This window comes from Urocitellus parryii, chromosome 6 (assembly GCF_045843805.1).
Source record: "Urocitellus parryii isolate mUroPar1 chromosome 6, mUroPar1.hap1, whole genome shotgun sequence".
NCBI lineage: Eukaryota > Metazoa > Chordata > Mammalia > Rodentia > Sciuridae > Urocitellus > Urocitellus parryii.
Genome location: NC_135536.1, coordinates 69,068,803 through 69,095,923, shown reverse-complemented (window position 1 = coordinate 69,095,923; position 27,121 = coordinate 69,068,803). Strand labels below are relative to the sequence as shown.

The following is a 27,121-nucleotide window of genomic DNA, read 5'->3' as shown; positions in this document are numbered from 1 at the left end:
CATTTGTTTTACAAAGTTGGCTCAAAAAATTACATGTTCAAATCTCATAATCTATTCCATGTAGTAAAATTATTTTACCCTCCAAGAATAGGATATATTTCATATAATTACATTTTTGCAAGTCTTTTCAATTGTCAGGCTTGAATTGGTGAATTTCTGAATTCTTAGAGACACCCGCCCCAAAACTACCTATGCTTCATTAATGTTACTTACCTCCACAGAATTGCTGGATCAAAATTTAAAATAGCCCTCTAAAGAAATGTATCCAGTAAAATGGCTTGGGAACCCAACAACTGAATTTTCAGCTTTACCAAACTACCCAATCCAAATCTACTTTTACACTAGAGGGAAAAAGTCTGTATGAAGACTTTTGCAAACACTCTGGAAAAGATAGCTGGATTAGAATGAAGGGGGCAAGCTCCAGTCAGGCACTTTTCTTTGCTTTCTGTCCCCATGTTTACTCCCAAAAGCCCATAGAGAAATTCCTTCTAGTGTGTGATTTCAGCAACAAGCCACTTGGTGACTCTCAGGTGTAGACTGTTGCTATAATAAGCTGAGGGTCAACCTCATTTGCAGGCTGGACCCTCTCTCTCCCACTCACTTTTTGCTGGTTCAGCTGACCCTTTGCTGTGGACTAGCACACTCTATGATGACTAAGTGGGTCATTCAGCATCCTGGTTTATGAATTCTGAGCATTAAGAACATTATTTTGCTCAAGAGAAGATCTGTAACTTCCTGTCATGGGAAACAAACTTTCTAACTACATGTGCCATTTACTGTGCCTGAAATATCACGTATTCACAATCGTATCTCAAGTATTGCTAATGTACTGGTTAAAAGAAGGAGGCAAATTCCTGGTCAGGATCCAATGCCTCACATTTCCTGTTGTGCTGCTATTAGGGGAAACTAGCTTCTTATGTGCAGAATTAGCAGTTTTAACACTGATGTCTCCATTCCAGTTTGTGAGCTTCCGAAGGGACTGTGCCTCTGCTGAACTTCTGCACACAACATCTCTCTCTAGTGGATAAAACTATAGACACAGATGAAACCCCAGTGAAATCAAATGTCAGCTTCTAAACGTGTTGGGTGAATGGACTGTAACCTGATTCAGAACGAAGAGGCAGAAAACGAATGATTTTCTCTAGGAGAAATGACTGTAGTCTCCTTGGGTCATCCGAGTGTCTCTGGCTATTTAGCAGAAGCGCTTGATTTGATTCCTTTGGAAAAAGCTCACTTGACTGGAATGCCAAAATCTATGAAATGCACCTCCCAGGTGGAAGAAAAGAAAGTGACAGTCAATGAAGTCAGAGCTAGTTTGTTCAGAACAGTCAACTATTAGGAAATCCAAACTAACTGCAGAGCAGCCCCATGTCCTCATTTGCAAAATATATATAATGTTCTATAGTCCTCACTATTCCAATGACCTTCATATGTATTATGATAATATTTATTTTACTTCTTTTTGCAACAGTCTGATTGGATTCACTGTAAACATCTGGATTAATTCTTTCTTTGAATAACTGAATGCTTCTAAAGTCCGTGCCCTTATAAACTTTTAAAAGCTACTGCTCAAAAAACAGCATGGGAGGTTTTCAAATACATGTCTGTCTGTTGAGCTCTATATTTTCTCAGATACCTCAGAGGACAGGAAAAAAAAAAAAACAGAATCACTGGAATCAGCTCAAAAAGTGAAGGGAAGAAATCCCCCATAGTGACACACTGCATGGCAAAATTCAGATGTTGGGATCAGGGAGGGAGGAACTCACTGAAGAACTCTGCCTAAAAAAACAGGTCCTGAAAAAGATTCAAACTTGAAAAAGATTCAAACTTAGTATTAGACATTGACATATTACATTATACTTTCTGCCACAGAGAAAATATCCACTGACTTTTTCATCCAGAAGAGAGAAGGAAAAAGAGACATAAGATTGAAAAAGTCTGTGTGATCTAAATTCAAATCAACACCAAAAATCATTAGGGAAGCAAATAGTATGCACATTTTGTTCTTAACATTAATAAAATCCTTGTTTTTTTAATTCAAATCCTTTTGAATATTTTCCTCTAAATTAAGATAGTGTGACATGCTCTCAGTGGCCCCACATCAATATTGTTAAGAATAAGAAGTAGACACTTTCATAATGAACAGCCTGGTGTCTATAAATGATGTCCTAGAAACAGCATCATTATAAGGTCAAATTCAGTCCTAAGATGAAAATGAATGCTTTAACTGAATTGTTGGATACATTGAGGATTCCTAAGAAAAATAATTTATAAAATGTCTACATTTGAATATTATATTAGTTAGATACTTTTCAATCCATTAGAGGCTTGTTATTTCCTTTATGTTTTCTACGAAAATACATCTTTTCCTGCAGTAAGAATAAATTCTAGTTTTGAAAAGAATTCTGGCATACAACAGAGAGTATGTTGTGGAGTGTGTTGGTAAATTACTGAATCTAGCCCCTTCTCTGAAACTTGGGAAGCTCAGTCCTTAAATAATTGCTTGGGAGGCATATTGAAGAGTGAAGGATCTGTGAACCCCTGTCCTGTCCTGGCAACTAAATGTGGAAAAGTTTTTATTCTGTCTGGAAGCAGACCAACAGAGAGCCCTAAATAGAAGCAGCTTAAGGGCGCAAAAGACTCCATAATTAGGTCTCTGCTTCATCTAAATGCACATGACAAACTTCTAGAATTGCTGAAGGTCTGCCACTTGCTACCCCCATCACTGGAATAAGAGCCAGCTTGGAGGTGAAAAACCAAAGCTGGAGCCTCAGAGCAACTATCAGCTGTGTGGTCATGAGCGTGTCACCTCTCCTCTCTGAGCTCACTTCCCTTTACAGTATTGATTTCAAGCTCCAATGAGATAATGTCCATGGTGTATAAAGAGCAAAGCAGCAAGCTGCATCATTTTGCAGGTGAAGGTTCTACAAACCATAATAGGTGAGCAGAGCTACTGTCAGTAGGACCAGTAAAGCAAAGGGAATTTGCAATCCTGATGATCAGTTGATATAAGGAGAATTATAACTACTCTCCACTCAAGATTCAAGTGTGGTATGCAGAGGCTTCAGAGGAAACTAAGAAAATGCCCTCTCATCAAAGTCCTTTAGCTAGGGAAGAAGGCACTACTCTGGCCATCACGGCTCCTGACGTCCGATGATCTTAACTCACTCCACACTGATGTCAAAACTGCTGCACTGTCCTGTAAGCAGCAGACAAGCTGCTGCAGGACTGCAGAACCTGCAGGCACAAATGATTAGAAGCAGCAGTCGGAAGTTAACTCTAATCGTGATTTAACACTAATTAGTAATGGTCATTTTCATAGTGATTTAACACTAATTAGTAATGGTCATTTTCATAATCCTATTTCATGAGGCTCTTTGCCAGAGTTGTCAAGGGTATCATGTGTTTTTCTCTAGATGACAGTGACTATTTCGGTCACTAATGGTAAAAACTGCTGGGCAGCCCTACAGACTCACATTTCACTCATTCACCACTTCATTCATTCGATTTTATAGAAGATGCATTCTGGCCACTCACAATCAAAAAATTATAGAAAATACCAACTTTAAGAAATTCAGTCCTTTAGTTGGAAAAATAAAAATGCAAATAGGAAGCCAAAGTACCACAATTCGTGCTAGGAGAGAAGTAAAGCATAGGTATATGCACTATTTCAGAGTTGTATAGAAGCCACATTATCCTTTTTCCTAAGTGTGGACAATGTTTTAGTCATACTTTTTTGAAGAATCAGAAAAACCAGATTTGTGGAATAAAGGAGGTCTCGAATTTTGTTGAGCTGATATATCATGGGAATGGAGGAGAATAGACAAAGTGGTAAAGCTGGGACACCCACTGTCACTTTCCTAGACCATTTCTCTAAAGATGCCTGTCTGTAATGCTGAAATCTACACAATCTGAAACCCACACACACCAAGCTAAGACTTTAGGCAGGTTTAATGTCCAATTCCAGTATGTTTTTCATTCGTCAAAGGTAATCACTGCTGAAATGCTTCATTGTGCACAGAAGAGGGAAAAAATAAGACATTCTGGGCTGCTGGATTCACCATGATAAGAATGCTTTCGGGAAGAAAACAATTCTGAGATGGTGCAAATGAAAAAATGCAGCTGAACCACCATTTCTTACCACTTAAAAATGACAGGCAGGATTGGTGCTGAGCTGCTCTGTGAGGCCAGCCGACTTGAGTTGACTCAAGAATAGCACCGTCTGTGGAACAGGGGCCCAGCTTTAAGGGTGAGAGGGATTCTACAAGTATCCCTACAATCTGTTTTTTCCATTTTATAATCTGAATTGGGTCATTCCCTGGGGACATTTTTCTAAGTTTTAATGGGAATCCTTGCAAGAGTCTAGAAATGCTTCACTAGCATTGACAATTATGCACTGCCTATCTTAAGAACCAACATTGAACGCTGATGCTGCACAACCAATAAAGCAGACCTACTTCAACTATATGTTGTTTTGTTTTGTTTGTACTCTGGGACTAAACCCAGGGCTGCTGAACCACTGAGCCACATCCACTGCCTTTTTTTTTTTTTTGAAACACAGTCTCCTTAAGTTGCTGAGGGCCTTGCTAAATTGCTGAGACTGTCCCCGAATTTGCCTCAGCCTCCCTAGTCACTGGTTTTACCGGCATGCACCACCACATCTGACTCTCAGCTATACGTTTTGGTTTTAGAATATTTTTCAGTTATTCCTTCATATTTTATTTTAAAAAAATAAAACAAGGTTGTTATGAACTGGATTTTGGTATCCCCCTAAAATTCATATATCAACGGTCTAGCTTCCAGTGTGGTTATATACTCCTCATGGAGCTTTCATGGAAATAATTAAGGTTATATAAGGTGATAACAATGGAATCCTGATCCTGCAGGGTTAGTATCTTTGAAGAAGAGACACCAGAGAGTTTCCATGCACAAACACTGGCAGAAAGGCCAGGAAAGCACACCGTTAAGAAGGTAAGCTTCTGTGACTCAGAGACCTCACCAGACACCAGCCCTACTGACACCTTAATTTTGAAATTTTCTAGCCTCCATAACTGTGAAAAACTAAATTTCTGTTGTGTAAGTACCAATCTATGGTTTTTTTAAAAAAATAGCAGCCTAAACAAACTAATACAAGAGTTAAATGAATATTGTTTAGGGGTCCCAATTAGCCTGTGTCTTGAACTATGTGGTACAGAGAAGTACCACTTTGTTCAGTGCCAAGAAGTTTAATCTAACTGTAGAGCTAGAGCAAGATGGGTCTCTGAGGCATACAAATGGAGCATTTCTTTGAGATCACAATCTAAAGGGCAAGTGTTAGTTTGGCATTATTTTTGATTGATGTCCATTGGGCTCCACTCCATGACAATTGTAAACATATTAGACACTTTTTCTCTAGGGCCATTTGACTTGGTCATTTTGACTGCACCAGTGATAAATTCGTCAGAGCCACGGAGTGAAAAAGCATGATCATTCTCTGGTCATGATCACTCAATGTGGAACGATACAAGAGGTTTATATCTGCTAATATAACATAGCCATATTTAAAAGGGAGTCCACTTTAGTATACAACTTTAGCCTGTATTAACATTCTTTCATCTTAGTTATTTTCTTCCTTTTCAAATTTTAGGGAATATTCTTTTTCTTTGAGTTTTTGGAATTGACTGCATAGTCATCTTAATTCTCAGCCCTAACAATAGGTCATTCCTACACCTGTTAACTGTTGACAATCAAGTATCAGATTTTCCAGATTCTATATGAAAACTCTTGGGGTTTTTTTCCTATCCTCCTTTCTCTCACCCAACTTTCTTTTTCTTTGTTCAACTAATATTCACAGTACTCACATTTGTACTACTATTTGAAGATAAATTTGTCAATATTGTCATAGCTTCTTATGTGAAAGTGCTAATGTCTTTTAAAAATGAAATACAAAAGTGAAGAGAGTGAGTTTGTTTGACGTGAGAATTTCTCTATGCATTTACTAAGTGGTGCAGCAGCCTGCAGTTTTTAAAAGTATTGACATGATTGCAAATAGAAGAGCAGAATGCAACATTCTCTGCAAGATATTATTTGTCACATGCACCAATATTTCCTGAATGATACTGAAATGAAAGGTACATGCTTTCACTCAAATGAGATGCTTCACAATGCAGGTAGCATATCAATGCCACACCACGCCCACTGGTTCAGTTGGGAGAAATGTTCACAGACTCCAAACACCACTTAAAGCTTGTTTGTTTTGATACTGATGTTAGTATTTTCCTGAACCACAGTGTAAAAAAGCATTAAAATCAATCTATAAATCCATGAATCACATGCAAATTCATATCTTTCTTATTTCCTATTAAAAATAGACACAACCAATATTGAATTTTATTCACAATCTTCTACAAAGTGGCTTTTAATCTAAGTGAAACAGTAGTGATACTGCCAATATGGGATTCCAAAATCTTGGATTCAAGTCCTAGCTCTGCCCCTAACTAAGTGGACATGAGCAAATCACTTAATTGTCTGGGTCTTGATGTTTTTCATCTATATGAAAATAAATCAAAATAGGTGATCTCTGAGATCCTTGCTAATATTAGAAATGAAGTCCTCAGTGTCATCATCACCTCCTGGACCTCTTCCTTCTCACCTCCTGAGACAATTGGATTCATCTCCTTCATGCCCCCTTTATACCTGATTGTAACCTTTTCATAATGCCTATTTGGTAGGTTCCTGGAGAGCAGGAACTAGGCCTTTTCCCTCCATGACCCCAGAATCCTGTAGTAGAAGCTTGATGGATGTATATCGATGTAAACACAGTGAGCCAGCCAATGTTTTTTTTTTTTTGCCCTATTTTAACAAAGTGTCTCATTCAAAGATGTACAGAAAATAGCAGATAAAATTCTTCACCCATCCTATTTAAATAGTCAATCTGGTGTAAAATATGTTCTTGCTATCTTGAAAGTGAAGAAAATATTCAGAAATAATTCAAAATTTCAGCCATGCTTAATGTAGCCATAAGTGCTAATGCAACATTTATTTTAAGCTTCAAGGAAATGGAATTCTCTTGACAGCCTCAAGGAAAAACATACCCACCGATTTTTAAATGGTTCATTTTCTTATACTCATAAAACATAATGTCTGTAGGTTTCTGCATCTTTTATGGAAAAAAGTTTCCAATAAAATCACAAATATATCTGCAGATTGGAGGACCTTAGAGAACATACTTTTCTTATTAACCTTTATAAATGGTGTATTGGTGGTCCCCAAGAGTACCTCCAGCCTGGATGACTGTCTAGGAGAACTCTGAGGATTTGACATAGGGTTATACTTGAGGCCATTACTGACTGCAACATAAGATACAAAGCAATCCTGGCAAAGTAGAAAGGCACATGGGAGAAGTGTGGAGGGAGCCAGGCACAAGCCTTCAGGGGCTCACTCCCCAATTCCTCCAGCAAGAGTTTTGAGAACACATGTGAAATGTTATCTACCACAGAAACTCATCAGACACTCAGTGCCTATTTATTAGAACAGGTCACCTACCCATTTTCCACCTGGCACTTATCAAAATTCCACACTTCTAGAGGGAAAGTAGATGTTGCACATAAGTCACAATGTTTAAATAATCATTTAGGCACAGCGAGCCACAAGATCTATCATGAAATCCAACTTCCCCCAAGATGGCTCCATAAGCAAGACTTCAAAGGGCAACCATCTTGGTCACTTTTTATACAGATTGCAAATGCCACTGTGTAACCATCAGGCAGAGTAAGCAGAAGTATATCACTTATTAAGAGTCTACTGAAAGGCTGAGGATATAGCTCAGTTGATAGAGTGCTTTTCTCCCATATACAAGGCCCTGGGTTCAATCCCTAGCACCACCAAAAAGAAAAAAAAAATAGTCTACTGAAAATCCTTTAAAATTTAGTCATCACTTGTGCTAGGTAGATTGTTTACCTTCTTTGACCCATACCTGAGGTCTGGTGCTCAATTGAGTAAACACCATTATGTCATTCCAGGAAATGGTGTCTTGAGTTGTTTAAGTAAATAAATACATGAATAAAGTCAGCAAGCGTATTGACTTTTTTGTCTCTCATGCCTTTTCTAAATATGTTTTAACTTACTGGAAACTATGGAATTATGTTCTTATTATTGAAAAAATATAGCAACCTTTGCTCAACTCAGTTTAGTTTCTGGCACTCACACAGAGATCTTAACCTCCTCAAGTCTGGTGAGGCCCATGAACCTCTTCTCAGACCAGTTATTTTAAAAGCACAAAATAAAATACACAGAATTGCAAAGGAAGCACATTATTTTGAACTTCAGTTATCAAAATATTTTGAATTAATTTATAATATACATGTGTTTTATTAACACAGTAATATATCTAGCAGCAGCAGGTCTAATAACGAACACGATTTATAAATAATGATGAGTATAAACATTTCAAGGTGTCTTTAATACATACAAGATAATATTAAAATATGAATTATTTTAGCACTTCTAAATAACACTATAATTTGTTACCACTTCCATAACTTAGGGAAAAGCTAAATTTCAGTAATAAACTAGATTAAATAAAGATATAATATTTTTTCTCATCAAATTTATAGTCTCCAGGTTCAAAAAAAAAAAAAAATCTCAGGTTTAGGTCAACAACTTGTTGGACCAATCGCCAGTAGACTTGTTACTTGACTTCCTTCAATTTTTTTGAGCATAGAATTTTTTTAAAAAAATTAGTCAAATTATCACACTAATATGATTTCACATAAAAATTCATACTTCTAGCTTCTCTGGGGGAAAAAAAACCTGAAGACCAAGAAATGCTCTGCTGGTATTTCCAGTAGTGTAAGAGCAAGCAGCAGCTGCCCCTTCTACAGTGTGAACTCACAGTCTCCACAGCAATGATAAGCCTCGCCTCCCTCCTACTGGCTGTCTGCCTGGCTCCTCTCGTTATGGTATTGTCTGTTCATGATTGTCATCTGGCTGGTTGTAAGTAACAGAGATTCGCTTTGTAATGAAGAAAGAATTCTCCTTGTATACCCATTGTCATCCCGATTTAATTTCCAGTTTCCAACTTTTCGGCAGTTTATGCACTTAAGACCCAAAGGTAGTTACCTGTTTTGTCAACTATGTTTTACTAGAATACAACCATCTTCATTCACTAACATATTCTTTATGACTGTTGCTATGGGCCAAATTTTGTCCTCCTTCCCAAATTCATATGCTGAAGCTGTAACCCCCAACGTGATGGGATATGGAGGTAAATAAGTTCTGATGAGGTCATGAGAGTAAAACACTTAAGACAGGATGGGTGCTTTTTAAAGAGACACCAGAGAGTTTTCTTCCTCCTGTCTCATATGAGGACTCAGTGAGAAGGTAGTCATTGGCAAAGCAGAGACAGAGCCCTTACCAGGAGCCAAACTGGATGGTAACTTGATGCTGGACTTGCCAGCCTCCAGAACTGAGGAAAATAAATTTCTGTTTTTTAAACCAACCAGTGTATGGCATTTTGTCCTGGGTGACTAAGACAGCTGTGTTCACAGAGCAATGGCAAAGCTGAGGGATTGAGACTGGCCCACAGATTCTAAAATATTTACAAGGGTTCTTGACACAAAAAGTTTGCCAAAATCTGCTCTAGTTTATTTTGGATGTAATTACCACTTAGATCTCTAGAACTTTGATGTAGAGGAGTTTAAGGATAGTTAAGGGGAGCTCCATGTTCATAGCAAGCATCTCATTTTTCCTTAATGGAGATGGAGTGCAGGCATCTAAAGAACTGTCCCTTCTCTCCCAACAGCCACTGAAAACTGCACACTATATAAACCTCTCCACTGAGCCACTGTAAAGACTTATGTAGCTAGAGCTGGAATCCACTGTGGCTGAAAACATGGTTCACAATTTGCTCCCCCATTTACATGGCTTTAATCAGTGGTGATGATAGTTAGGGTCAACAGCATACCAAGGACATGATTTTGATTATACAATTCAAAACAAATATTCAGTACTATAATACTTTTTGCAATAAAAACAAGATATTTTTATTAATAGATCAATGGGAATAAAGTGAATGAGAAACAGTCAGAGAATCAGTCAGAGATAGATTCAAATCCAAACACCATCCCATACTTATTTGGCAACTATCTGTCCCAGTCTCAGAACTTCGACCTCTTCATAGATGAAACGGAGGCCACATTGCCTTGTTTGTGGGTTGCTGATATTTAATAAGATTATTGTATGCAAAATATGTTGAAGTTTAGGGGGCATATAAAATAAGCTCTCAAAATGATAGTTTATATTAGTGGTCCTTGGAAGATATTTTTTCACAGTTTCTCCTATTTTTATTTTGCTGAGAATAAAGTGACATTGATAATACGCCCTGTGCCCACAATTTGCCCACTTATTGAAATAATCCATCAAGAGCAGAAGTCCTGGAATTATTAAAAAAGTGACACAGTTATACTAGGGAACAGGTTATTAAGGCACCATTTGATGTCACTTAGCACCTCTGTACCCAAGGAGACAGGCAGCTCAGTCCCAATTCCTATTAAAAAATAGCACAAATTTTCTGTCTCTCCTTGGTTTCTCTCAGAGGCAGCCACACTGGCATGTGCACTCTGCCCTCATGACCAATGAAGAAAGAGAGTTTGTGTGTTTATAAGAGAAACAGAGGAGGTAGAGGCTTATGATTGACTCATTCATTTTTTATTTTCTGTGGGTAATTTGTTTTAATTGTCCTTTTTTGCAACCTACCATTGCAAATATATTGGTTGGTCTGTAATATTAATCCTTCTGGCCCTAAGGTTCCTCTTGTACTTTGAGAGAAGTAAAACTGCCTGTTTTATTTTATGGGACTATTATAAACATCAAAGGAGATACAAGGTAAACAACATGTTTTCAGGAGGGCAATGACAAATGAGATTGGTCTTGAAGATGGAATGACAAAAAAATAGTAGTTTTGGTAATCTTGCAGGAAGGGAGAAGATTTCAAATCTGGCAGATTCTAGGTTGGACAGACTTAGGATATAGTTTCAGATTCCTAACAGGCTCCCTGTAGACCAGGAACTTGTCATTGCGAAAAATAGATGGTAGTCCAAAGAGACTCTGCACTCCCTAACAAACAAGCAGGAAAGATCCATATGTAGTTGTTGTCTGGCATCTCATCACCGCCTCAATGTTCAATTATTTGTGCTTCACATCATATTCACACAGGGAATCTGAAGTTAGTCCTTGTGTTCTCTAAGCTATTTACTTGTCTCAGGTTCTGCATGCTCAATCAATGACTATTAACAAAAGCATAAATTGAAACTATCATTCAAATATAGATCAGATATTGCAACACAGCCAGTACAAATACTACTCCTGCTGGTCTTGTCTCCTCTTGGAACCCTGAGTAGGAATCAAGTTGATTTAATGATGTTCATTTCTATGTTGCTACAGTATAGACATTAATTTGTCTCTTGACTTTTTTCCCCCTCTATGTTAACTACAGAGAAGGTTTTATTTAAGAGATAGTGGAAAGAAAGGATTGTTATTTCAAAATACTTCACCATAAAGAATCAATCATTTTAGATGAAATTCCTTAAGTGCAGCTATCCAAACATGTGTTTCCTTCTTGGCAATAAAAGAGCCCCAGTCAATGCCCGATGACCTATAAATCATAGCTAGGAGATTTCTTTATGCAAATTAAATTTGTGTCACACTCATCAATAAAAAAAGAAAATTATAATGAAGATTAAATTTGGAGCAGCAGTACAAAATAAAGGATTCCTATACGTACTTATTGGAATATGTCAGAGTGGCTAATTAATTTTTGAGATAGTGTTCTTTGAAAGGATTAATGGAGAGTAAGCTTTGTGAATTGATTATTAAATGAGAAGGATGGTTTAAGAGGGTTGGGAATGTAAAATAGGCAACCAGCTGGATTAACCTTACCCAGCTTTAAAGGAGTCTATATAATAACGTAAAAGACACTGATATTGATTTTGTGGTTACATTATCAAGTCCAAGAACTGTCATTGTTAGTTTATGATTCATTTGTTTCTCCTCAAGGCTGTTTTTCATTTTACATCTGAAATAATAAAGACTCAAATATTCACTCATCTAATAAGGGCATCAGTTCCCCTTAAAAACTGAACAAAACATATATATAAAAAGAAAATGATATCACTTTATATTGATGGGAATGTACCGTTGCAAAATGAGTCAACTTTTCCATTGCTCAGCATGTGAACCCTGTGGGTACCAAGACAGGAAAGCAGATTGAAAAACATACCCGCTTCCTTAGATTGCAAGTAAGAGTGAGGTTCCTCGAGAAGGAGTTTGCAAAAGCAGTATAAAAGTCGAGGACTTTGAGCAAGGCTTCTCGCTTGATGATGTGCAGGTCACAGTACGTCAAGGCTCGGACGTTGGCACATGCATGAGCAAGGGTGGTTTCCTTCCAGAAGATGTCCCCAAACACATCACCTTTCCCTGGAAAACAGTATAAGGTACAAATTCAAATCTCTACCGCAGTTCCTATCATAGTCACTATTGACATTCCAGTTTCCCGTGTGATAATGGTCTTTTAACATAATTTAGAGCTGAGGGTACAATCCCACCTATGTATATATAACAATGTACGACACTTTCACAAAACAAGTAGAACAACATCACCCTGAATTGAGTTTCTGATGGGAACCTCGAGAGTCATGTATCATTGTTATCTAACAGAGAAGTAAAAAATTTCATTTTAACAAATAATTTCATTATCTTTTGCCACCTTAATTTTTCCTATTCTGAGCAGAAGCAACAAAGGTTACCTCTAAGGGTTACCCTTTCTTCCACTCCTTCTAGTTAAGATGACAATAAAATGTGATATGTAAAGGCTTGTGTTACAGCCTTTATTAATCTGAAACTAATATTATTCAGTAACTAGGTATTGTGCTCCAAGCCAAATAAAACTTACCATGACCTAGACCCCAAAGGATGCCCTTCTACTTAGCCAAATCTTATACAGAGCTCCCCATACACAATTCCAAAGCTTAAGAAACTGATTTGGGATAAACATGGAGGAACAGATTTGTTACCATAAAATCTTTCATAAAGAATACAACACTATATTCAAATGTAGATGACTTTTTAAATTGCTAAAATCACACAAATCACCTATTTATTTCAGAGTAACATTTGGTGTTGGTCTAAACTAAAGCATTCACCATTCCAAAATTAAGAGGATATAGCTGTCCAAGCAAAGGGAAAGAGGAAAATTCAAATGTCCTTTTACGGTTTGAATAGGAGGTATCGCCCCAAAACTCCTATGTTAATGCAGGCATGTTGAGAGGTAAGATAATTAGATTATAAGAACTGTAACCTTATCAGTGCATGAACCCATTTGATGGATTAAGAATTTGAAGCACTACCGTTCTGGATGGTAACTGTAGTCAGATAGAGTGTGGCTACTTGAAGTAAGTCTCTTGGAGGTATGTCCTTGGGGATTATCTCCTGTCCCCCTTGTTCCTTCCTCACTCTCTCTGATCCTGGCCAGCACTGGAGAGTCACTTCCCCTGTCATGCCCTTCTGCCATGATGCTCTGCCCCACCCCAGGCCAGAGCAATGGAGGCAGCCAATCACCGACTAAACCTCTGAAACCGTGAGCCAAAATAAACTTTTCCTCTTGTTCTTGTCAGGTATTTTGATCACCAGGAATGAAAAGCAGGCTGACAGAGGTCCCCAAATGCCCCATCTGCTAAGGGAGTTCCCCAAGAGTTCCTGTTTCCCGAAGTGTAGCCCATGACATTCTTTGTTTGATTTCTGTGGGGAAGTTTTAAAGTGGAAAAGACAGGAGGAATAAACCCAAGTGGAAAAAAAAAATCTTCCTAGAGACACTCTGTTGATTGTTTTCTCTCTGTGCTCCAGTCATGGAGATGAGCAAATATTTGTTATCATCAAGCCAATTAAAATCAGAAATAATGGGGGGGGAGGGGGAGAAAGATAAAATCCTTCAGAACAATCACACCAACGGAGAGGGAAGATAGTATAACCAGAGAAATGAGAGAGAAAAATGAGAGAGACAGGGAGGTTGAGTGAAAGATGTCCCACATGGGCAGCTAGGAGGCAGAAAACCCTGGGTCTTGGGGCTCAACAGTAAGAGGTACTCAAGGGTAGAAGGAGGAAACACACGTACTATCAAGATGGTTAAAACTACCAGGTGATCATGTCATGAGCATAAAATAACCCAGCATAGGTGTTTATTTAATGTTGAGCAATTCATTTCTTTCAGGACCCACCAAAGATTCCTTATAGTTAGTAACCCTGATGAAGGACACAATGAATTAAAACCCACACATTTGTCCAAGGAGCATTAGAGATCTAGTATTCAATTCTAGTTCTCTAGAACTATACAGCATCAAGGTAACCTAAGGGAGACTTTACTATAGAAATTTAAAAGACAGACCCCACATCCTCTAACAAGGATGAATTTCAGAAATCTGTACATGGCATTCTCTTTGAAATAGAAACTCCAATTATAGGTATTTGTTCTAATTGCATAATCAGAAATGCCAAATTTACTTACAAATATGTTCAGTGAAGTGACATTTAGTATAGTTCAATAAAACGAAGTAAGATAAAGGTCAAAGAATAAAGAAAATATGAAATATCATATTATCAAATAAAATAGCATCAATTTTAAGAAGTGATGGGGAGAAGGCTCACTTTATGTAAAATAGTATCACACAATACATACAGTATAATATCATTTTATGTATCTTCCCCCAAAACACATATATACACACAGAGCATGGGATTCATTACAATGGCAAAATCTCTGTGTATTATGGGACAATGGGTAGGTCTGTCTTACAATCTGCATATATTATTTTGCAAAGATTAATAACTATTATATTATCATAGTACCTAATGCTACCCAAAAAAATAATTTTTGAAAATATTGATTTGATTTACTTGTCTTTTCCATCTAATATCATTGTTACTCTTTCTAAACTATGCTTTTTTTTTAACCTTTTTCTTTTTCCTACAAGGGGTGGAAAAAGAAACATTTCTTTATAATCCATTTCTATTACCCTTTCTCAAATCACCAATTCTAATACAATCTCTGGTCCATGTATAATTGCTCATTATTTTTCAGCTATTTGATTCTCACGTATGGAACACTTTAATTATAATCAAAGCCTTTGACTCAGTAATTTTATTTCTGGAAATCAATCAAAAAAGTAGAACCAATATATGTAACATTCATGGTAATGTTAGTAATCGTAACCCTAGGTTGGAAAAAAAAGAAAAAGAAACTATAGGTCCCAAAACAATGAAAATTGCAAAAAAAAAATATGTAAAGTATCAATACAAAATTAAAACATGTTTTAAAATAGCATGCTTATGTTATAATGTCAAATAAAAAATGATACAAAGGATTATATGATTATCGTGAAAGCTATAATGAAACTAAAGTACTAAGACTAAAAGAATTGTCAATTAAGAAATACACTTTTTCTTTTTTTCTTAAGAATTTTGATAGATACAAAGTATATTTTGTTAGAATTATGTTGTTATATATAGTATGTTAGTACTAATTTGTCAATTGACAATAAATTGAAAGAAAAACCAAAAGAAATATGACTAAAAGAAAATATATTTAAATAATAATAGCAACTGACTTCAAGTGATAAGTTTATTGATTTCCTTCTTTGTACTCCTAATATTTTCCAAAATTTTCTATAATGAATCTGCATAAACTTTATTTTAAAATAGCAAATATTTTTCTTTACATATTTTAGTAACACTGAATTAATAAAATATTTGCATAGATAAGCAGAATAGCAAACAAATATTCATTGGTTTTTAAAAGTGAATCATTAACAGGTTAAAGAAACTCAATGTATAAACGTAACTTCCCCTTACCAATATAGACCGTTTTAATTGTACAGGCAATCAATATATCCTTATGTATTTTACCTGATAAAATTAAAATTCTTACCCCATATCTAACAAAATTTTGAAATTTAAATTATGTATCTTTTTGGTATCATGAGGAAATAAATCCATGCTATGGAAAAAACAATAACAAACTAGAACATTAGCTCATGATAAACTTTATTCCTGGCTTCTCTTCCAAAAACTTTATAGAAGCATAGCGAAATTAACAGATATGAATACTTCTAATCCTAACATCTGATTTAACTTTTCAAAATAAGCAATATTAATTTTTCTGGCACAAACTTTCCATTAGGGTATGCAATATATAAATTAGATATTAATCTGATCAGTCATTTCAAAATAGGTTTCTTCTATCCAACTTTCTGAGTCACCTAATAGGTTCTCAATTCACAAGAACTTTTATAACACTGCTGGGGAGATAGATGACTTGTAAGTCAATTAATTAGTTTAACGGTGCAGCAAAGGGGGCTAATGTCCTTCAAGGCATGTTACCATTGTAAAGATGTGGGATTATGCATGATGGAATTTTGAATAGAGAAGCACCCTTTTCTTCACTGCAAAGATTTTGCATACTTTCAGAACTAGGAACTCCTTTCATTTTCATGACTATAGAATATTTGATGTTGCTTTTTAGGTCAGCTCCTGCTGGGTGCAAGTAGTCTCAGCTATAAACATTTTAGAGCTTGAGCGAACTAACCTCCCTCAAAGGCCTAAAATAGTAGAAAATCTCACACTCAACATGAAAGTTGTTGTTTGGTCTATTTATATTTTCTCGCTTCTTTGCATCAAGTCTTATGAAGTATTTCACTGCTAAACCACAGGAAATGGGACTGTAAAATAGAAGTTAATGTTAAAGATTCATATAGTAGGAAAATGGAAATTTAAAGACATACCAGAGACAGAGTTACAGCATAATTTAAGGTATAATGCAGATTATGGTATGTTTGGGGATTATGGTCCCCTATAGTGTTGACTTTATGCCAGCATTTGTTGTTTTCTAATGTGAGACATGTTATTTTGTGAGTTAATGACATGGATAAAAATAAATATTTAAAAATCAGTTATTTTTTCATCAGTGAGAATAGCTAACTAACGTACCCAACAGGTCCCTAACAAAAAAATATCACTTGAACTCTATTTAGAGGATTCCTGTGTTTATGTGGGTATAATAATAGCTATATTTGATGATTCTTCTGCACTGTGGACTTAATCGATGTACTGTATATATTTGAGATTTATAAAATGATGCTATGAGGTACATACTGATAGTAAAATGGTTACTATAGTGAAGCAATTAATATAACTATCATCTCACATAGTTACTGTGTATGTGTCTGTGTGTGTGCATGCCAAGAGCAGTTAAAGCCTAGTTATTTAACAAATATCTCTAATACAATCCAATTTTATCAATTATAATTTTCATACTGTACATCAGATTATTTAGACTTCTTCATTGTATATATGTGCTATTTTCTATTTGCTGACCTACATCTCCCATTTCCTTCCACTCTGGTAACCATCATTTTATCTTATATCTCTATATATTTGGCCTTTATTTGTTTGTTTACATTCCACATATAAATGAAATCAGGCAATATTTTTCTTTATGCGTCTAGTTTATTCAACTTAGAAAATGTCCTCTAGGGAATAATATTCTATATTCCATGTCACCTATATAATGATACTTATACATGCATGCTATATATATTCCCACATTTTCTTTATCTATTCATCTATTAGCAGACACTTAGGTTGTTTCCATATCTTGGCTGTTGTAAATAATGCTGCAATGAACATGGACATGGGAGTAGATGTCTTTGTAAGGTGCTGATACACCTTTAGGAATATCAATGCTATTTTCCAAAGGGGCTGCACAAATCTACATTTTCACCTAAGTGTACTGGGATTCGCTCTTTCCCACACCCTCACTGTTTATTATGTATTGAATTTTTCATAAAAACTATCCTAATAAGCCCAAGGTAATATTTTACAATGATTTCGTCTTCCATTTCCCTGATAAGTAATGATGCTGAAAATCATCTCATGTGCCCATTGGCCATTCTGTCTTCTTTGGAGTAAAGTGTCTGCTCAGGTCCTTTGCCAATTTTTAAATAGTGTTATTTGTTGTTTTTGTTTCTTTGTTTTATTATTGAGATGTAAGACTTCATACATTTTACATAGGAAATTTTTATCAGATATGTGGTTTGCAAATATTTTTTCCAGTCCATAGATTGCCTTTTCATTTTGTTGATTGTTTCCTTTGCTGTATAGAAAACTTTTAGTGTGATATGGTCACATTTATTTATATTGCTTTTATAGTCTGAGCTTTTGGTATTATATCCAAATAATAATAGCCAAGACCAATGCCAAGACCATTTTGTCCTATGCTCTCTTCTGGGAATTTAATGATTTCAGGTCTTACATTTAGATTTTTTAATTCATTTTGACTTTAATGTATAGTGTAAGATAAGGGTCCAATTTCGTTCTTTTACATTTGGAAATCTAGTTTTCTAGGACCATTTATTGAAGAAACCATCCTTTCCCCATTGGTTTCTCTAAATGTCCTTGTCAAACATTAGTTGACTATGTATATTTGAATTTATTTCTGGGTTCTTTACTCCATCTGTCTGTTTCTGGGGTTTTTGTTTATTTGTTTTGTTTGTTTGTTTGTTTCTGTTGTTATTATCTCAGGTTTTTTTAATTTGTAATTTTTAAATTTTAATTTGTTATATATGACAGCAAAAATGCATTACAATTCGTATTACACATATAGAGCACAATTTTTTATATCTGGTTGTACACACAGTAGAATCACACCATTCATGTCTTCATACATATACTTAGGGTAATGATGTCCAATTCATTCCACCATCTTCTATTTTTAATGCCAGTACCATGCTGTTTTATTATCGTAACTTTACGCTACAATTTTAAACAGGAAGTGTGATGCCACCGACTTTGATATTTTTTTTTTCTCACTATTGTTTTGGCTATTTAAGATTTTTTTGTGGTTCCACACAAATTATAGGATTTTTTTCTATTCTTGTGAAAATGCCATTGAGACTTTGATAGGGATTAAATTGAATCTGTATATTGCTTTGTGGAATACATACATTTTAACAGTATTAATTCTTCCAATTCTTTAACACATATATCTTTACATATTTGTCTTCTTCTATCTCCTTCATCAAAGTTTTCATTACATAAATCTTTTACCTCCTTGGTTAAATTTATTCCTATGGATTTTACATTTTATAATATCTTAAATAGGATGTTTTCATAATTACTTTTTCAGGTAGGTCATTACTTATATATAGAAATGCTACTGATTTTTGTATGTTGACTTTGTATCCTGAAACCTTACTGAATTCATTTATTAGTTTTACCTGTTTTGTTTTATAATCTTTGGGGTTTTCTACATTTAGGATCATGGGAATAATTTTACTTCTTCCTAATTTGTATGCCCTTCTTTCTTGCCCTTTCTTTCTGACTGCTCTTGCTAGTACTTCCAATACTATGTTTAAAAGAAGTGGTGTGAGAATGTGCTTCACTGCCTTATATTATGTTAGTGGAAAAGCTTTCAGTTGTTTTCTATCCATTATGATGTTGTCACTACTAGATCTGTCTTATAGGAAAAGCTTATGGAGTTCTTCTACCAGAAAGGAAAGGATGAAAAATACAGTCGTGAAAACATTTGAAAGAATGAACTCAGGAGTGGAGATGAATACATAATCAAATTCAGAATAGTTCATCACTGTAGTGGTGGTGTGTAAATTTTTCAGATCTCTAGTTTGAAGATTAAACTTCGAAATAGATGAAAACAACTTTATTAAGTTATTAATGAATATATAATATAGAAGATGTAAATTTTAACAATAAAAATATAAATTTTGTGTGTGGAGGGATAATGTCTAGAGAATTTTTATGCAACTGAATTTGTTATCAGATTAAAATAATCTATTATAAAATATTTCATATAAGCCTCATGGTAACCACACAGCAAAAATATAGAGCAGATACACAATGGGAAAGAGAAGGAATCAAAACTTAGCACTTCAGAAGATCACTAAATTATAAAGGTAGAGAACAAGAGAGGAAGCAAGAAGCTACAAAATAACCAGAAAACAAATAGCAAAATAATAACATTGAATGCAAATTGATTAAACAATGCAATCAAAAGACATAGAGTGGCTGAATGGGATTTAAAAAAAGAATAAAATTTAACTATACAATGTTTACCACCCATCCATTTCAGATTTTAAGGACACTCACTGGCTGAAAGTAAGGGGATGGAAGAAGATATTCCATGAAATATTGACCCAAGGAGAATAGAAGCAGCTATGCTTAAATCAGATAAAACAGACTTCAAGTCAAAACTGCTCTAAGAGACAAAGAAGTTCATTATTTAATAATAAAGCGGTCAATTTGTCAAGAAAACATAGCAATTATAAATACATGTGCTCCCAACAACGGAGCACTTAAATATATAAATATTCATGAATATTAATGAAGACGTGGACAGCAATATCACAATACTAGGGGACTTCAATACCCTACATTCAATAACAGGTAGATAAAATAGAAAATTACGAAGAAAATATTGGACGTGACTATGTTCACTTTGTTAGTCATTTGCAATAAGTAAATATTGCAGCTGGCTCTTATAAAAGATGAAATATAAAAACATATGCACAAAAAGTCATTCTCCACCTAACAAGATGTTTTTAAGCAATATTATTTAATATTATTTTAAATAGACTATTTTCAAACTACAGGTATCATAAAGTAATCTTTTTAAGGGGGAATAGAAAGAACAAAAGAGTAATCATTAAGAAATTATATATGTGTGTTAGAATAAAATCTTTTAAAACATTTAAAAATTATGTCTTTCAGTCTTTTAGTGATATAAATCCAAAACCATTCTGTTGAAAACAGTTACAATGAATTAAAAACTAAAGGCATTTTGAACAAAATAATAGTTCACTTTTACTAGAAAGAAAATAGCTGATTTAGCTCATATATTCTTATTTATACAAAGAATGAGAAAAACTCTCCTTCTTTTATTAAGTAGAAATAAAAAGAAGTATTAGGATGTAGTGGTAGTTACCTTTAAGAAGATGGAAGAAATGATACTAAACAGATTAAGAATCACAAGTTGAGCACTGTATTATGAATGTTAGTAGGATATTATAAAAAAAAGAAATCCAAGCAAAAGACTAAATTGAAAATCAGATACATCTTGAAACTATTGTTTTCTTTTTATAAGAAATAACTTGAAATTGAAGCCTATAATAATGTTCATAATATAATCAAGTCTTTAATTTTTGCATATATCACATGAAACAATCAATGATTATCCTGTTTACAACATTGAATTAATGCTTCTGACATCCTAGCCCTAACACTCACTCTAACCTATTGAGTGAGCAATCCCACTTCTGGGTATACATCCAAAAGAATTAAAATCAGAATCTCAAAGAGATATCTACACCTTCATGTTCATTATAAAAATATTCAAAATATGAAGATATAAATGCAACTTGTGTCCATCGATAAATGAATGGATAAAGAAAATGTGGTATATAGACATAATGGAATATTAATGAGTCTTTAAAAAGAAGGAAATTTCACCATTTGCAATGATACTGATGAACCTGGAAAGCAGTATATAGAGTGAAGTTACAAAAGTAACTTAAGTAAGTTACAGAAATGCAAGTTAGTCACAGAAGGACAAATACCACATGATATCACTCATATGAAGTATCTATTATTGTCCAGCTCATATATGCAGAGAATACAATATTGCTTGCCAGGAAACAGAAATAGAGGAAATGGAAACTTGCTGTTCATTAGGCATAAAGTTTCAGTTATGCTAGATGAATGAATTATAGATATCTGCTATATGGCATAGAGCCTATAGTTGACAGTATGGTACTGTGAACTTTATAATTTGTTAAGAAAGCAGATGTCATGTTAAGTATTCTTACCACATACACACAAAAAAAATTAAAAGCACATAAGAAAACTCTGGAAGGTATTGGATATGTCTATTACCTTAATGGCAGTGATGGTATCATGAGTTTTGCATATGTCCAAACTCACCAAATTATACCCAGGCCCTGCCCATGGAGATAATATCGACTCTTTAGGAAAGAACAAAGATGCCAGCAAAAAAGGATGACTCAAGTCCTGAGGCCTGTGTAGAGGGACTCCACCTGCAAACAATTTGTGGCCATGCTTGTTACCTTATAACATTCTTAAAAGATTAATGTCTGCTTTCATACTTACTTAATTGGGCTGTCAACTCTTCTGTGACTCCAATGAAAGATGGAAGCAGAACTTAATATCTCCATCTTATGTTCTAGGGCTCATGAGATTCACATTCTCTGGAGCCTTAAATACCTCTTTAGTGGAAAACGAGTCACTTGGAGGAAGCCCACATTTTTAGATACTTAGTACCTGACTTAGCCAGCTTATTCTTTGACCAGTTTCTCCAATAACATTTGGTGAAGGATTTTTGTAATACATACTGCTATGATACACTTCTTAGCAGTGTTATTAGAGAAATCTTTTTAAATAAAAGGAAACAAATTGATAAAGGTAATATAGGCACTCTGGTTTTTGTTTCAGACTAAGCCAAACAATTGTACAATTTCAAAATACTCTCCAAAAATTCCTGTTATCAAAGCATAATTTTTATGATTTGATGCTCAAAGCATGGATGTAGAATCAGAGATCTGGACTCAAAACCCATGCCTACCTTACTTGGTGTGATCTAGGGTGAGTCACTTGATATTACATCTCAGTTTCAACTGTAAGAAAACCACAATGCTTAGTTCACAAGATTAAAAAAATGATTTGATGTAATGATGATTATAAAACAATGAGTGTTTAATAAATAACTATTGATACTTTAAATCAGACTTCCAATGGTCCTGAAAATATACTTCAAAAACACTTCAAAAGTTTTGGTAAGAAATATTAAAGTCAAAATTTGTCATTAGACTTGATATTTTAGTTACTGTGAGGCTCATTTACTAACTACAAATATGATTTTTTTCTTTAAGCCTTTTAATTTTTAAATGTTTATTTTCTAAAAAGATTAATTAGAATTTTTTAGAACCATTTCTAGTTTCTGGAAAAAGCAAATGCCACTTTTAGGAATTACAGCTAGATCCTATTCAACAGATGTCATTTAGTTTTCCTACCATGGTTAATGACAAGGGTATCAATGAGATTATTTCTCAGTAATAGGGATCCCTGATAGAAAACAAGAAAGAAGAAACATTACAGTGTTTAAACAGGCCTGAGATACTTAGAATACCTTGACCCTTCCTGTTTTCCATGTTCAAAGTGCCCAAGTAACAGCAAGAAAATGTTTCCCCAACCCATAAAAGACCTAAGCTCAAGCTAGAAGTTTTCAGAAAATACATATTTACTATAAGCATCTAGACAAAAGAGAAACAGAAAGTAATCAGTGTTTCAACATAAAATACAGAGTAAATGGGAATTGTGTCAACAGAACACAACATAGGTTTTTTTTTTTTTTCACTCTGTGATGGTACTAGGTATTGAACCCAGGGGGGTTAATCACCTAGCAACATCCCCAGCCCTATTATTATTATTATTATTATTATTATTATTTTAGACAGTTCTCCCTAAGTTGGTGAGGCTGGCTTTGAACTTTGCTGTTCTCTTGCCTCAACCTCCCAAGCCACTGGGATTACAGTCACCACCGGTGCCACTACGCCCAGAGCAACATGGTATTTTTGATTGATAGGTACTCAGAATTGGGGGAAAAAATAGAAAAAAAAAATAGAAAAAGAGTTCAATGACAGAGTAAAGTAGTCATTTGGTGCCCTGAGCAAACCTTTACTGAGAACCTGTTTAAGGGATCCTATCACAGAGGACAGTGAGAAAATAATGAGCAAAACATTTCAAGTGCTCACTGCACAAGGGGAGGCCACACAGGTAACAGATAAAAACAGGATGCACGAATAGCCCGGTAAGACATCCATACTGGAGGTACCTACCCCAGACTGGGATGAGAAAGGAGAGAGTAAATGATGAAGCAAGAGACAGACAACTAAAAAGACTAGGAAAAGTGTTCTAAATAGAAGTGGCATTTGCAAAAGCAGTAAGAGTTTGATAGGATTCAGGCTGCTTCCTACAATCCAGTGTGGTAAGAACAGGATAGGTACAGGGAGCCGCACAAAATAGACTGGGAAGAACGGCAGAGGCCAGGGCCTAGAGGGTCTCACAGGCCAGTCAGGAGATACATTTTGATCTTAAGGTGCTAGAAGGCCATGGTAGGAATGTCAGTAAGGAGGTTGACATATAAGGCAACTGTCATGGGAAGACATATCCAAGACAGGATTAAGAGATAACCAAGACAAAGACTTAGTTTTGAAGAGGACTGGGAGAGGGTTTGAAGTTGAGCCTAAACTACCAGAATTGTAAAGATTTGTATTTCATCAAAAATAATCTAAAGGCTGAGGAATTCTGAAAGTACACACTTTGAATCCCAAATAAATAATGTTATAAATGTTTCTCAGAATATTTAAAATAGAACAAGCTTGTAATTGAGGAGACAAAAAAAAAATTGCTTTACTCAATAAAAATGTCTGAATGAACAGTTTATCTATATAATATGTAGGAAAATCCTAAACATTTCACAGTTCAGCGTTTAAAAACACAAAAATGTGGATATACACAGAAAAACAATTTTTCAGAATTTGGGAAAAGCCTTTCTAAGTATTTAAAGTGTGAATCATTTGATGTCTAATAGCAAGCATACAGGAAAAAATCTTAACCACAGCATAAAAGTCACATTTTCACAGATTCTCTAAATAGCAAAATATTATTCATTCACATTTCAGATTGTTTTTTTTATTTTTGGAATAAAAATAAGCAGACTTTGAATTTTGTGAACCATAATTTATAAGTTTTCTCAGATAATGTACATATGTTTATAAGAGACGGATTTTAAATTACAAGTGCTAATTTAAATTGAATCTTGATCCAAGTGTTAAAACCATCTTTCTAATATTTCTAAGTTTATTTAATTTGTCTTTCTTTTCCTCTCTATTCCTCCTTCCCTCAAATATATAAAAATGTTTGACCCCTCAACCAAGACCCTTCATACACAAGCATAGTTGTTTTAGGAATCTGAAGTTACAAATAGGATCCTTAAGGTAGAGATTACCTTAGTTTAAGAACTTTAATCCTGTGATTCTAATAATCAATGAAGAGAGAAAAGATGAAATGTGAATGCAACAAAACAAATGTCTTAGGAGTAGGATCTATTGTTAGTGGGGAAATGCTATTTTTATAGGCTCTGAAAGGTACAATATACTTGTCAAGACAGAAGTAACCTGGCTATTTCAACCATACCAATAAATCTGTTCACATTAAGTAATTATAGAGTAGGAACTGAAAAGTAAGAAGGCATTAAAGAATATAAAATATTATGTATGCATCATGAACTTAATTTGGAATTCTTTGTGTTTCAGAAAATATGGGAAGGTCAAAAAAAGGTGGAGGTGTAAAAACTGAAAGAACTTCAAGTTGGCAAAAGACACGAACTGCAATTATACTCAAATGCCCTATTTAGAAAAACATCTTGAAGCCATCCTCAAGTGTTAAAAGAAGGAGGTATTTGTTGACTACATTTTTAATCTTTCCGTTAATTAGTTATGCTTCAGAACTTATTCATTAAACTCCTCAGCACTTTTGACACACTAAAGAATTACGTACCTACCAAGAGACTATAGAGAGGCAAGGATCCAAAAGAATAAAACTGCACCTGTTTTTGGATTCAGAGATTCTAATTAATTTTGAAATGACCTCCCTTCTCTACTTTTCAACTAGCAAATGCTTTGGTGCCGGAGACAGCAAGTCCTGCTAAGTAAAGATATAAAAACCTGATGAACTTATTCATTAAGGTAGAACCTAAAAATAGATGGATGAGTAGATAGCGAGAAAAATTACAGTATACACCCTGCTCATACTTACTATTTTTCTTTACCAAAAAATAAGAAGAGAAAGAAAAACTAAAAGAAAGAGTCACCAAACTGTCAGATGTGATACTGGTTAAACTAGTATTTCCCCTCCCCCTTCCTTAAAACAGTACTCAAACATTTTGAATGTCAACCAAAAAAGAAAAACAAAAACAAAAAACCCAATCTAATTACCTCTCAGCTGAATTAGTCTTTCTTAGAGGCCTATGGAAAAAGAAGAAAGAAGGGTGCCAGAGAAATACCCATGCAATTTGACTCATGAATCCAAGACATGAAAATTTCTCTGAATCACAAGATTTTTGAAGACAAAGAACAAAAAAGCACACACTCCAAGAAATAGAATGTGGCAGAGAGATGACAAGGCTGGTCCAATACCCAGGGGCCCCGTGTTCATTTTTACTGTGTCATTGGGCAGAACCAGTTACCATTTTATTCTACAATGAAAGGAAAATGCATTTTGTCTGTCTCACTGAGCAAATTATTCCATTTTAAGAGACCCAGCCCAGAGGCACTGTACTCCGGGCTTTCTCCAACCTTCTTTCAGAAAAGGAGTTACCAAGGTGCAGCTGTAATGAAGAAAATAGTGCAAAACAAACAACCATGCATCTACAAGCTGAGGTAATTTACGGTGACAGTACTCACTCTCATGCAGTATATTTGACATCTGTTTTCCCACCACCCCCCATTGACATGAACATTCAGGAAAATAAAAGACATGTGTCTCTTATCCTCCTCTTTAAGCAAACAAGAATGGTTGCAGAATGGAGATGCTTTGTTTTGCCACAAAGGATCATGTTGGTGATGTGTGCACTTCTTATGAAGCATTATCTATGCTTCCTTTATTCTCCAATTAACAAAGCACACAAGCACTAAGGACCACTAAGCACACCCTGAGCACTAAGCACACAGAGGGTTCCAAAAGCACTGTGTTCTTTTTCTTGCGAATGCATTTTTTAAAAACAGCTCCTAGAAGAAGTTTAATTGTAACTGTAATGTTTGTAAGCAGTGAAGAAAAGGTTTACAAACAATGCTGTTCAGTCATTCGCAAGCCTGGTCCATTTTCTATCACTCGATTCTTACAGAAACTGTTTTCCTAGGAAAGGTCATTTCTTCTAGATTCTGAATTCTGTCTTCTTCAAGTAATTATGCCTTTTGAAATCAGTTTTTTCATTTTTGTGTTGGACTTG

At 35.0% G+C, this 27,121-nt stretch overlaps 1 protein-coding gene across 1 annotated transcript in view; it reads right to left on the bottom strand.

The window, feature by feature from the left end:
• The window catches only part of Kcnh5 (potassium voltage-gated channel subfamily H member 5), a 280,612-nt gene that overhangs the window by 38,263 nt on the left and 215,228 nt on the right, over positions 1-27,121 (bottom strand). The window contains exon 10 of the mRNA XM_026385185.2: positions 12,257-12,453. Coding sequence (XP_026240970.1) covers positions 12,257-12,453 — 197 coding nt within the window. The remainder of the gene's footprint in view (positions 1-12,256; positions 12,454-27,121) is intronic.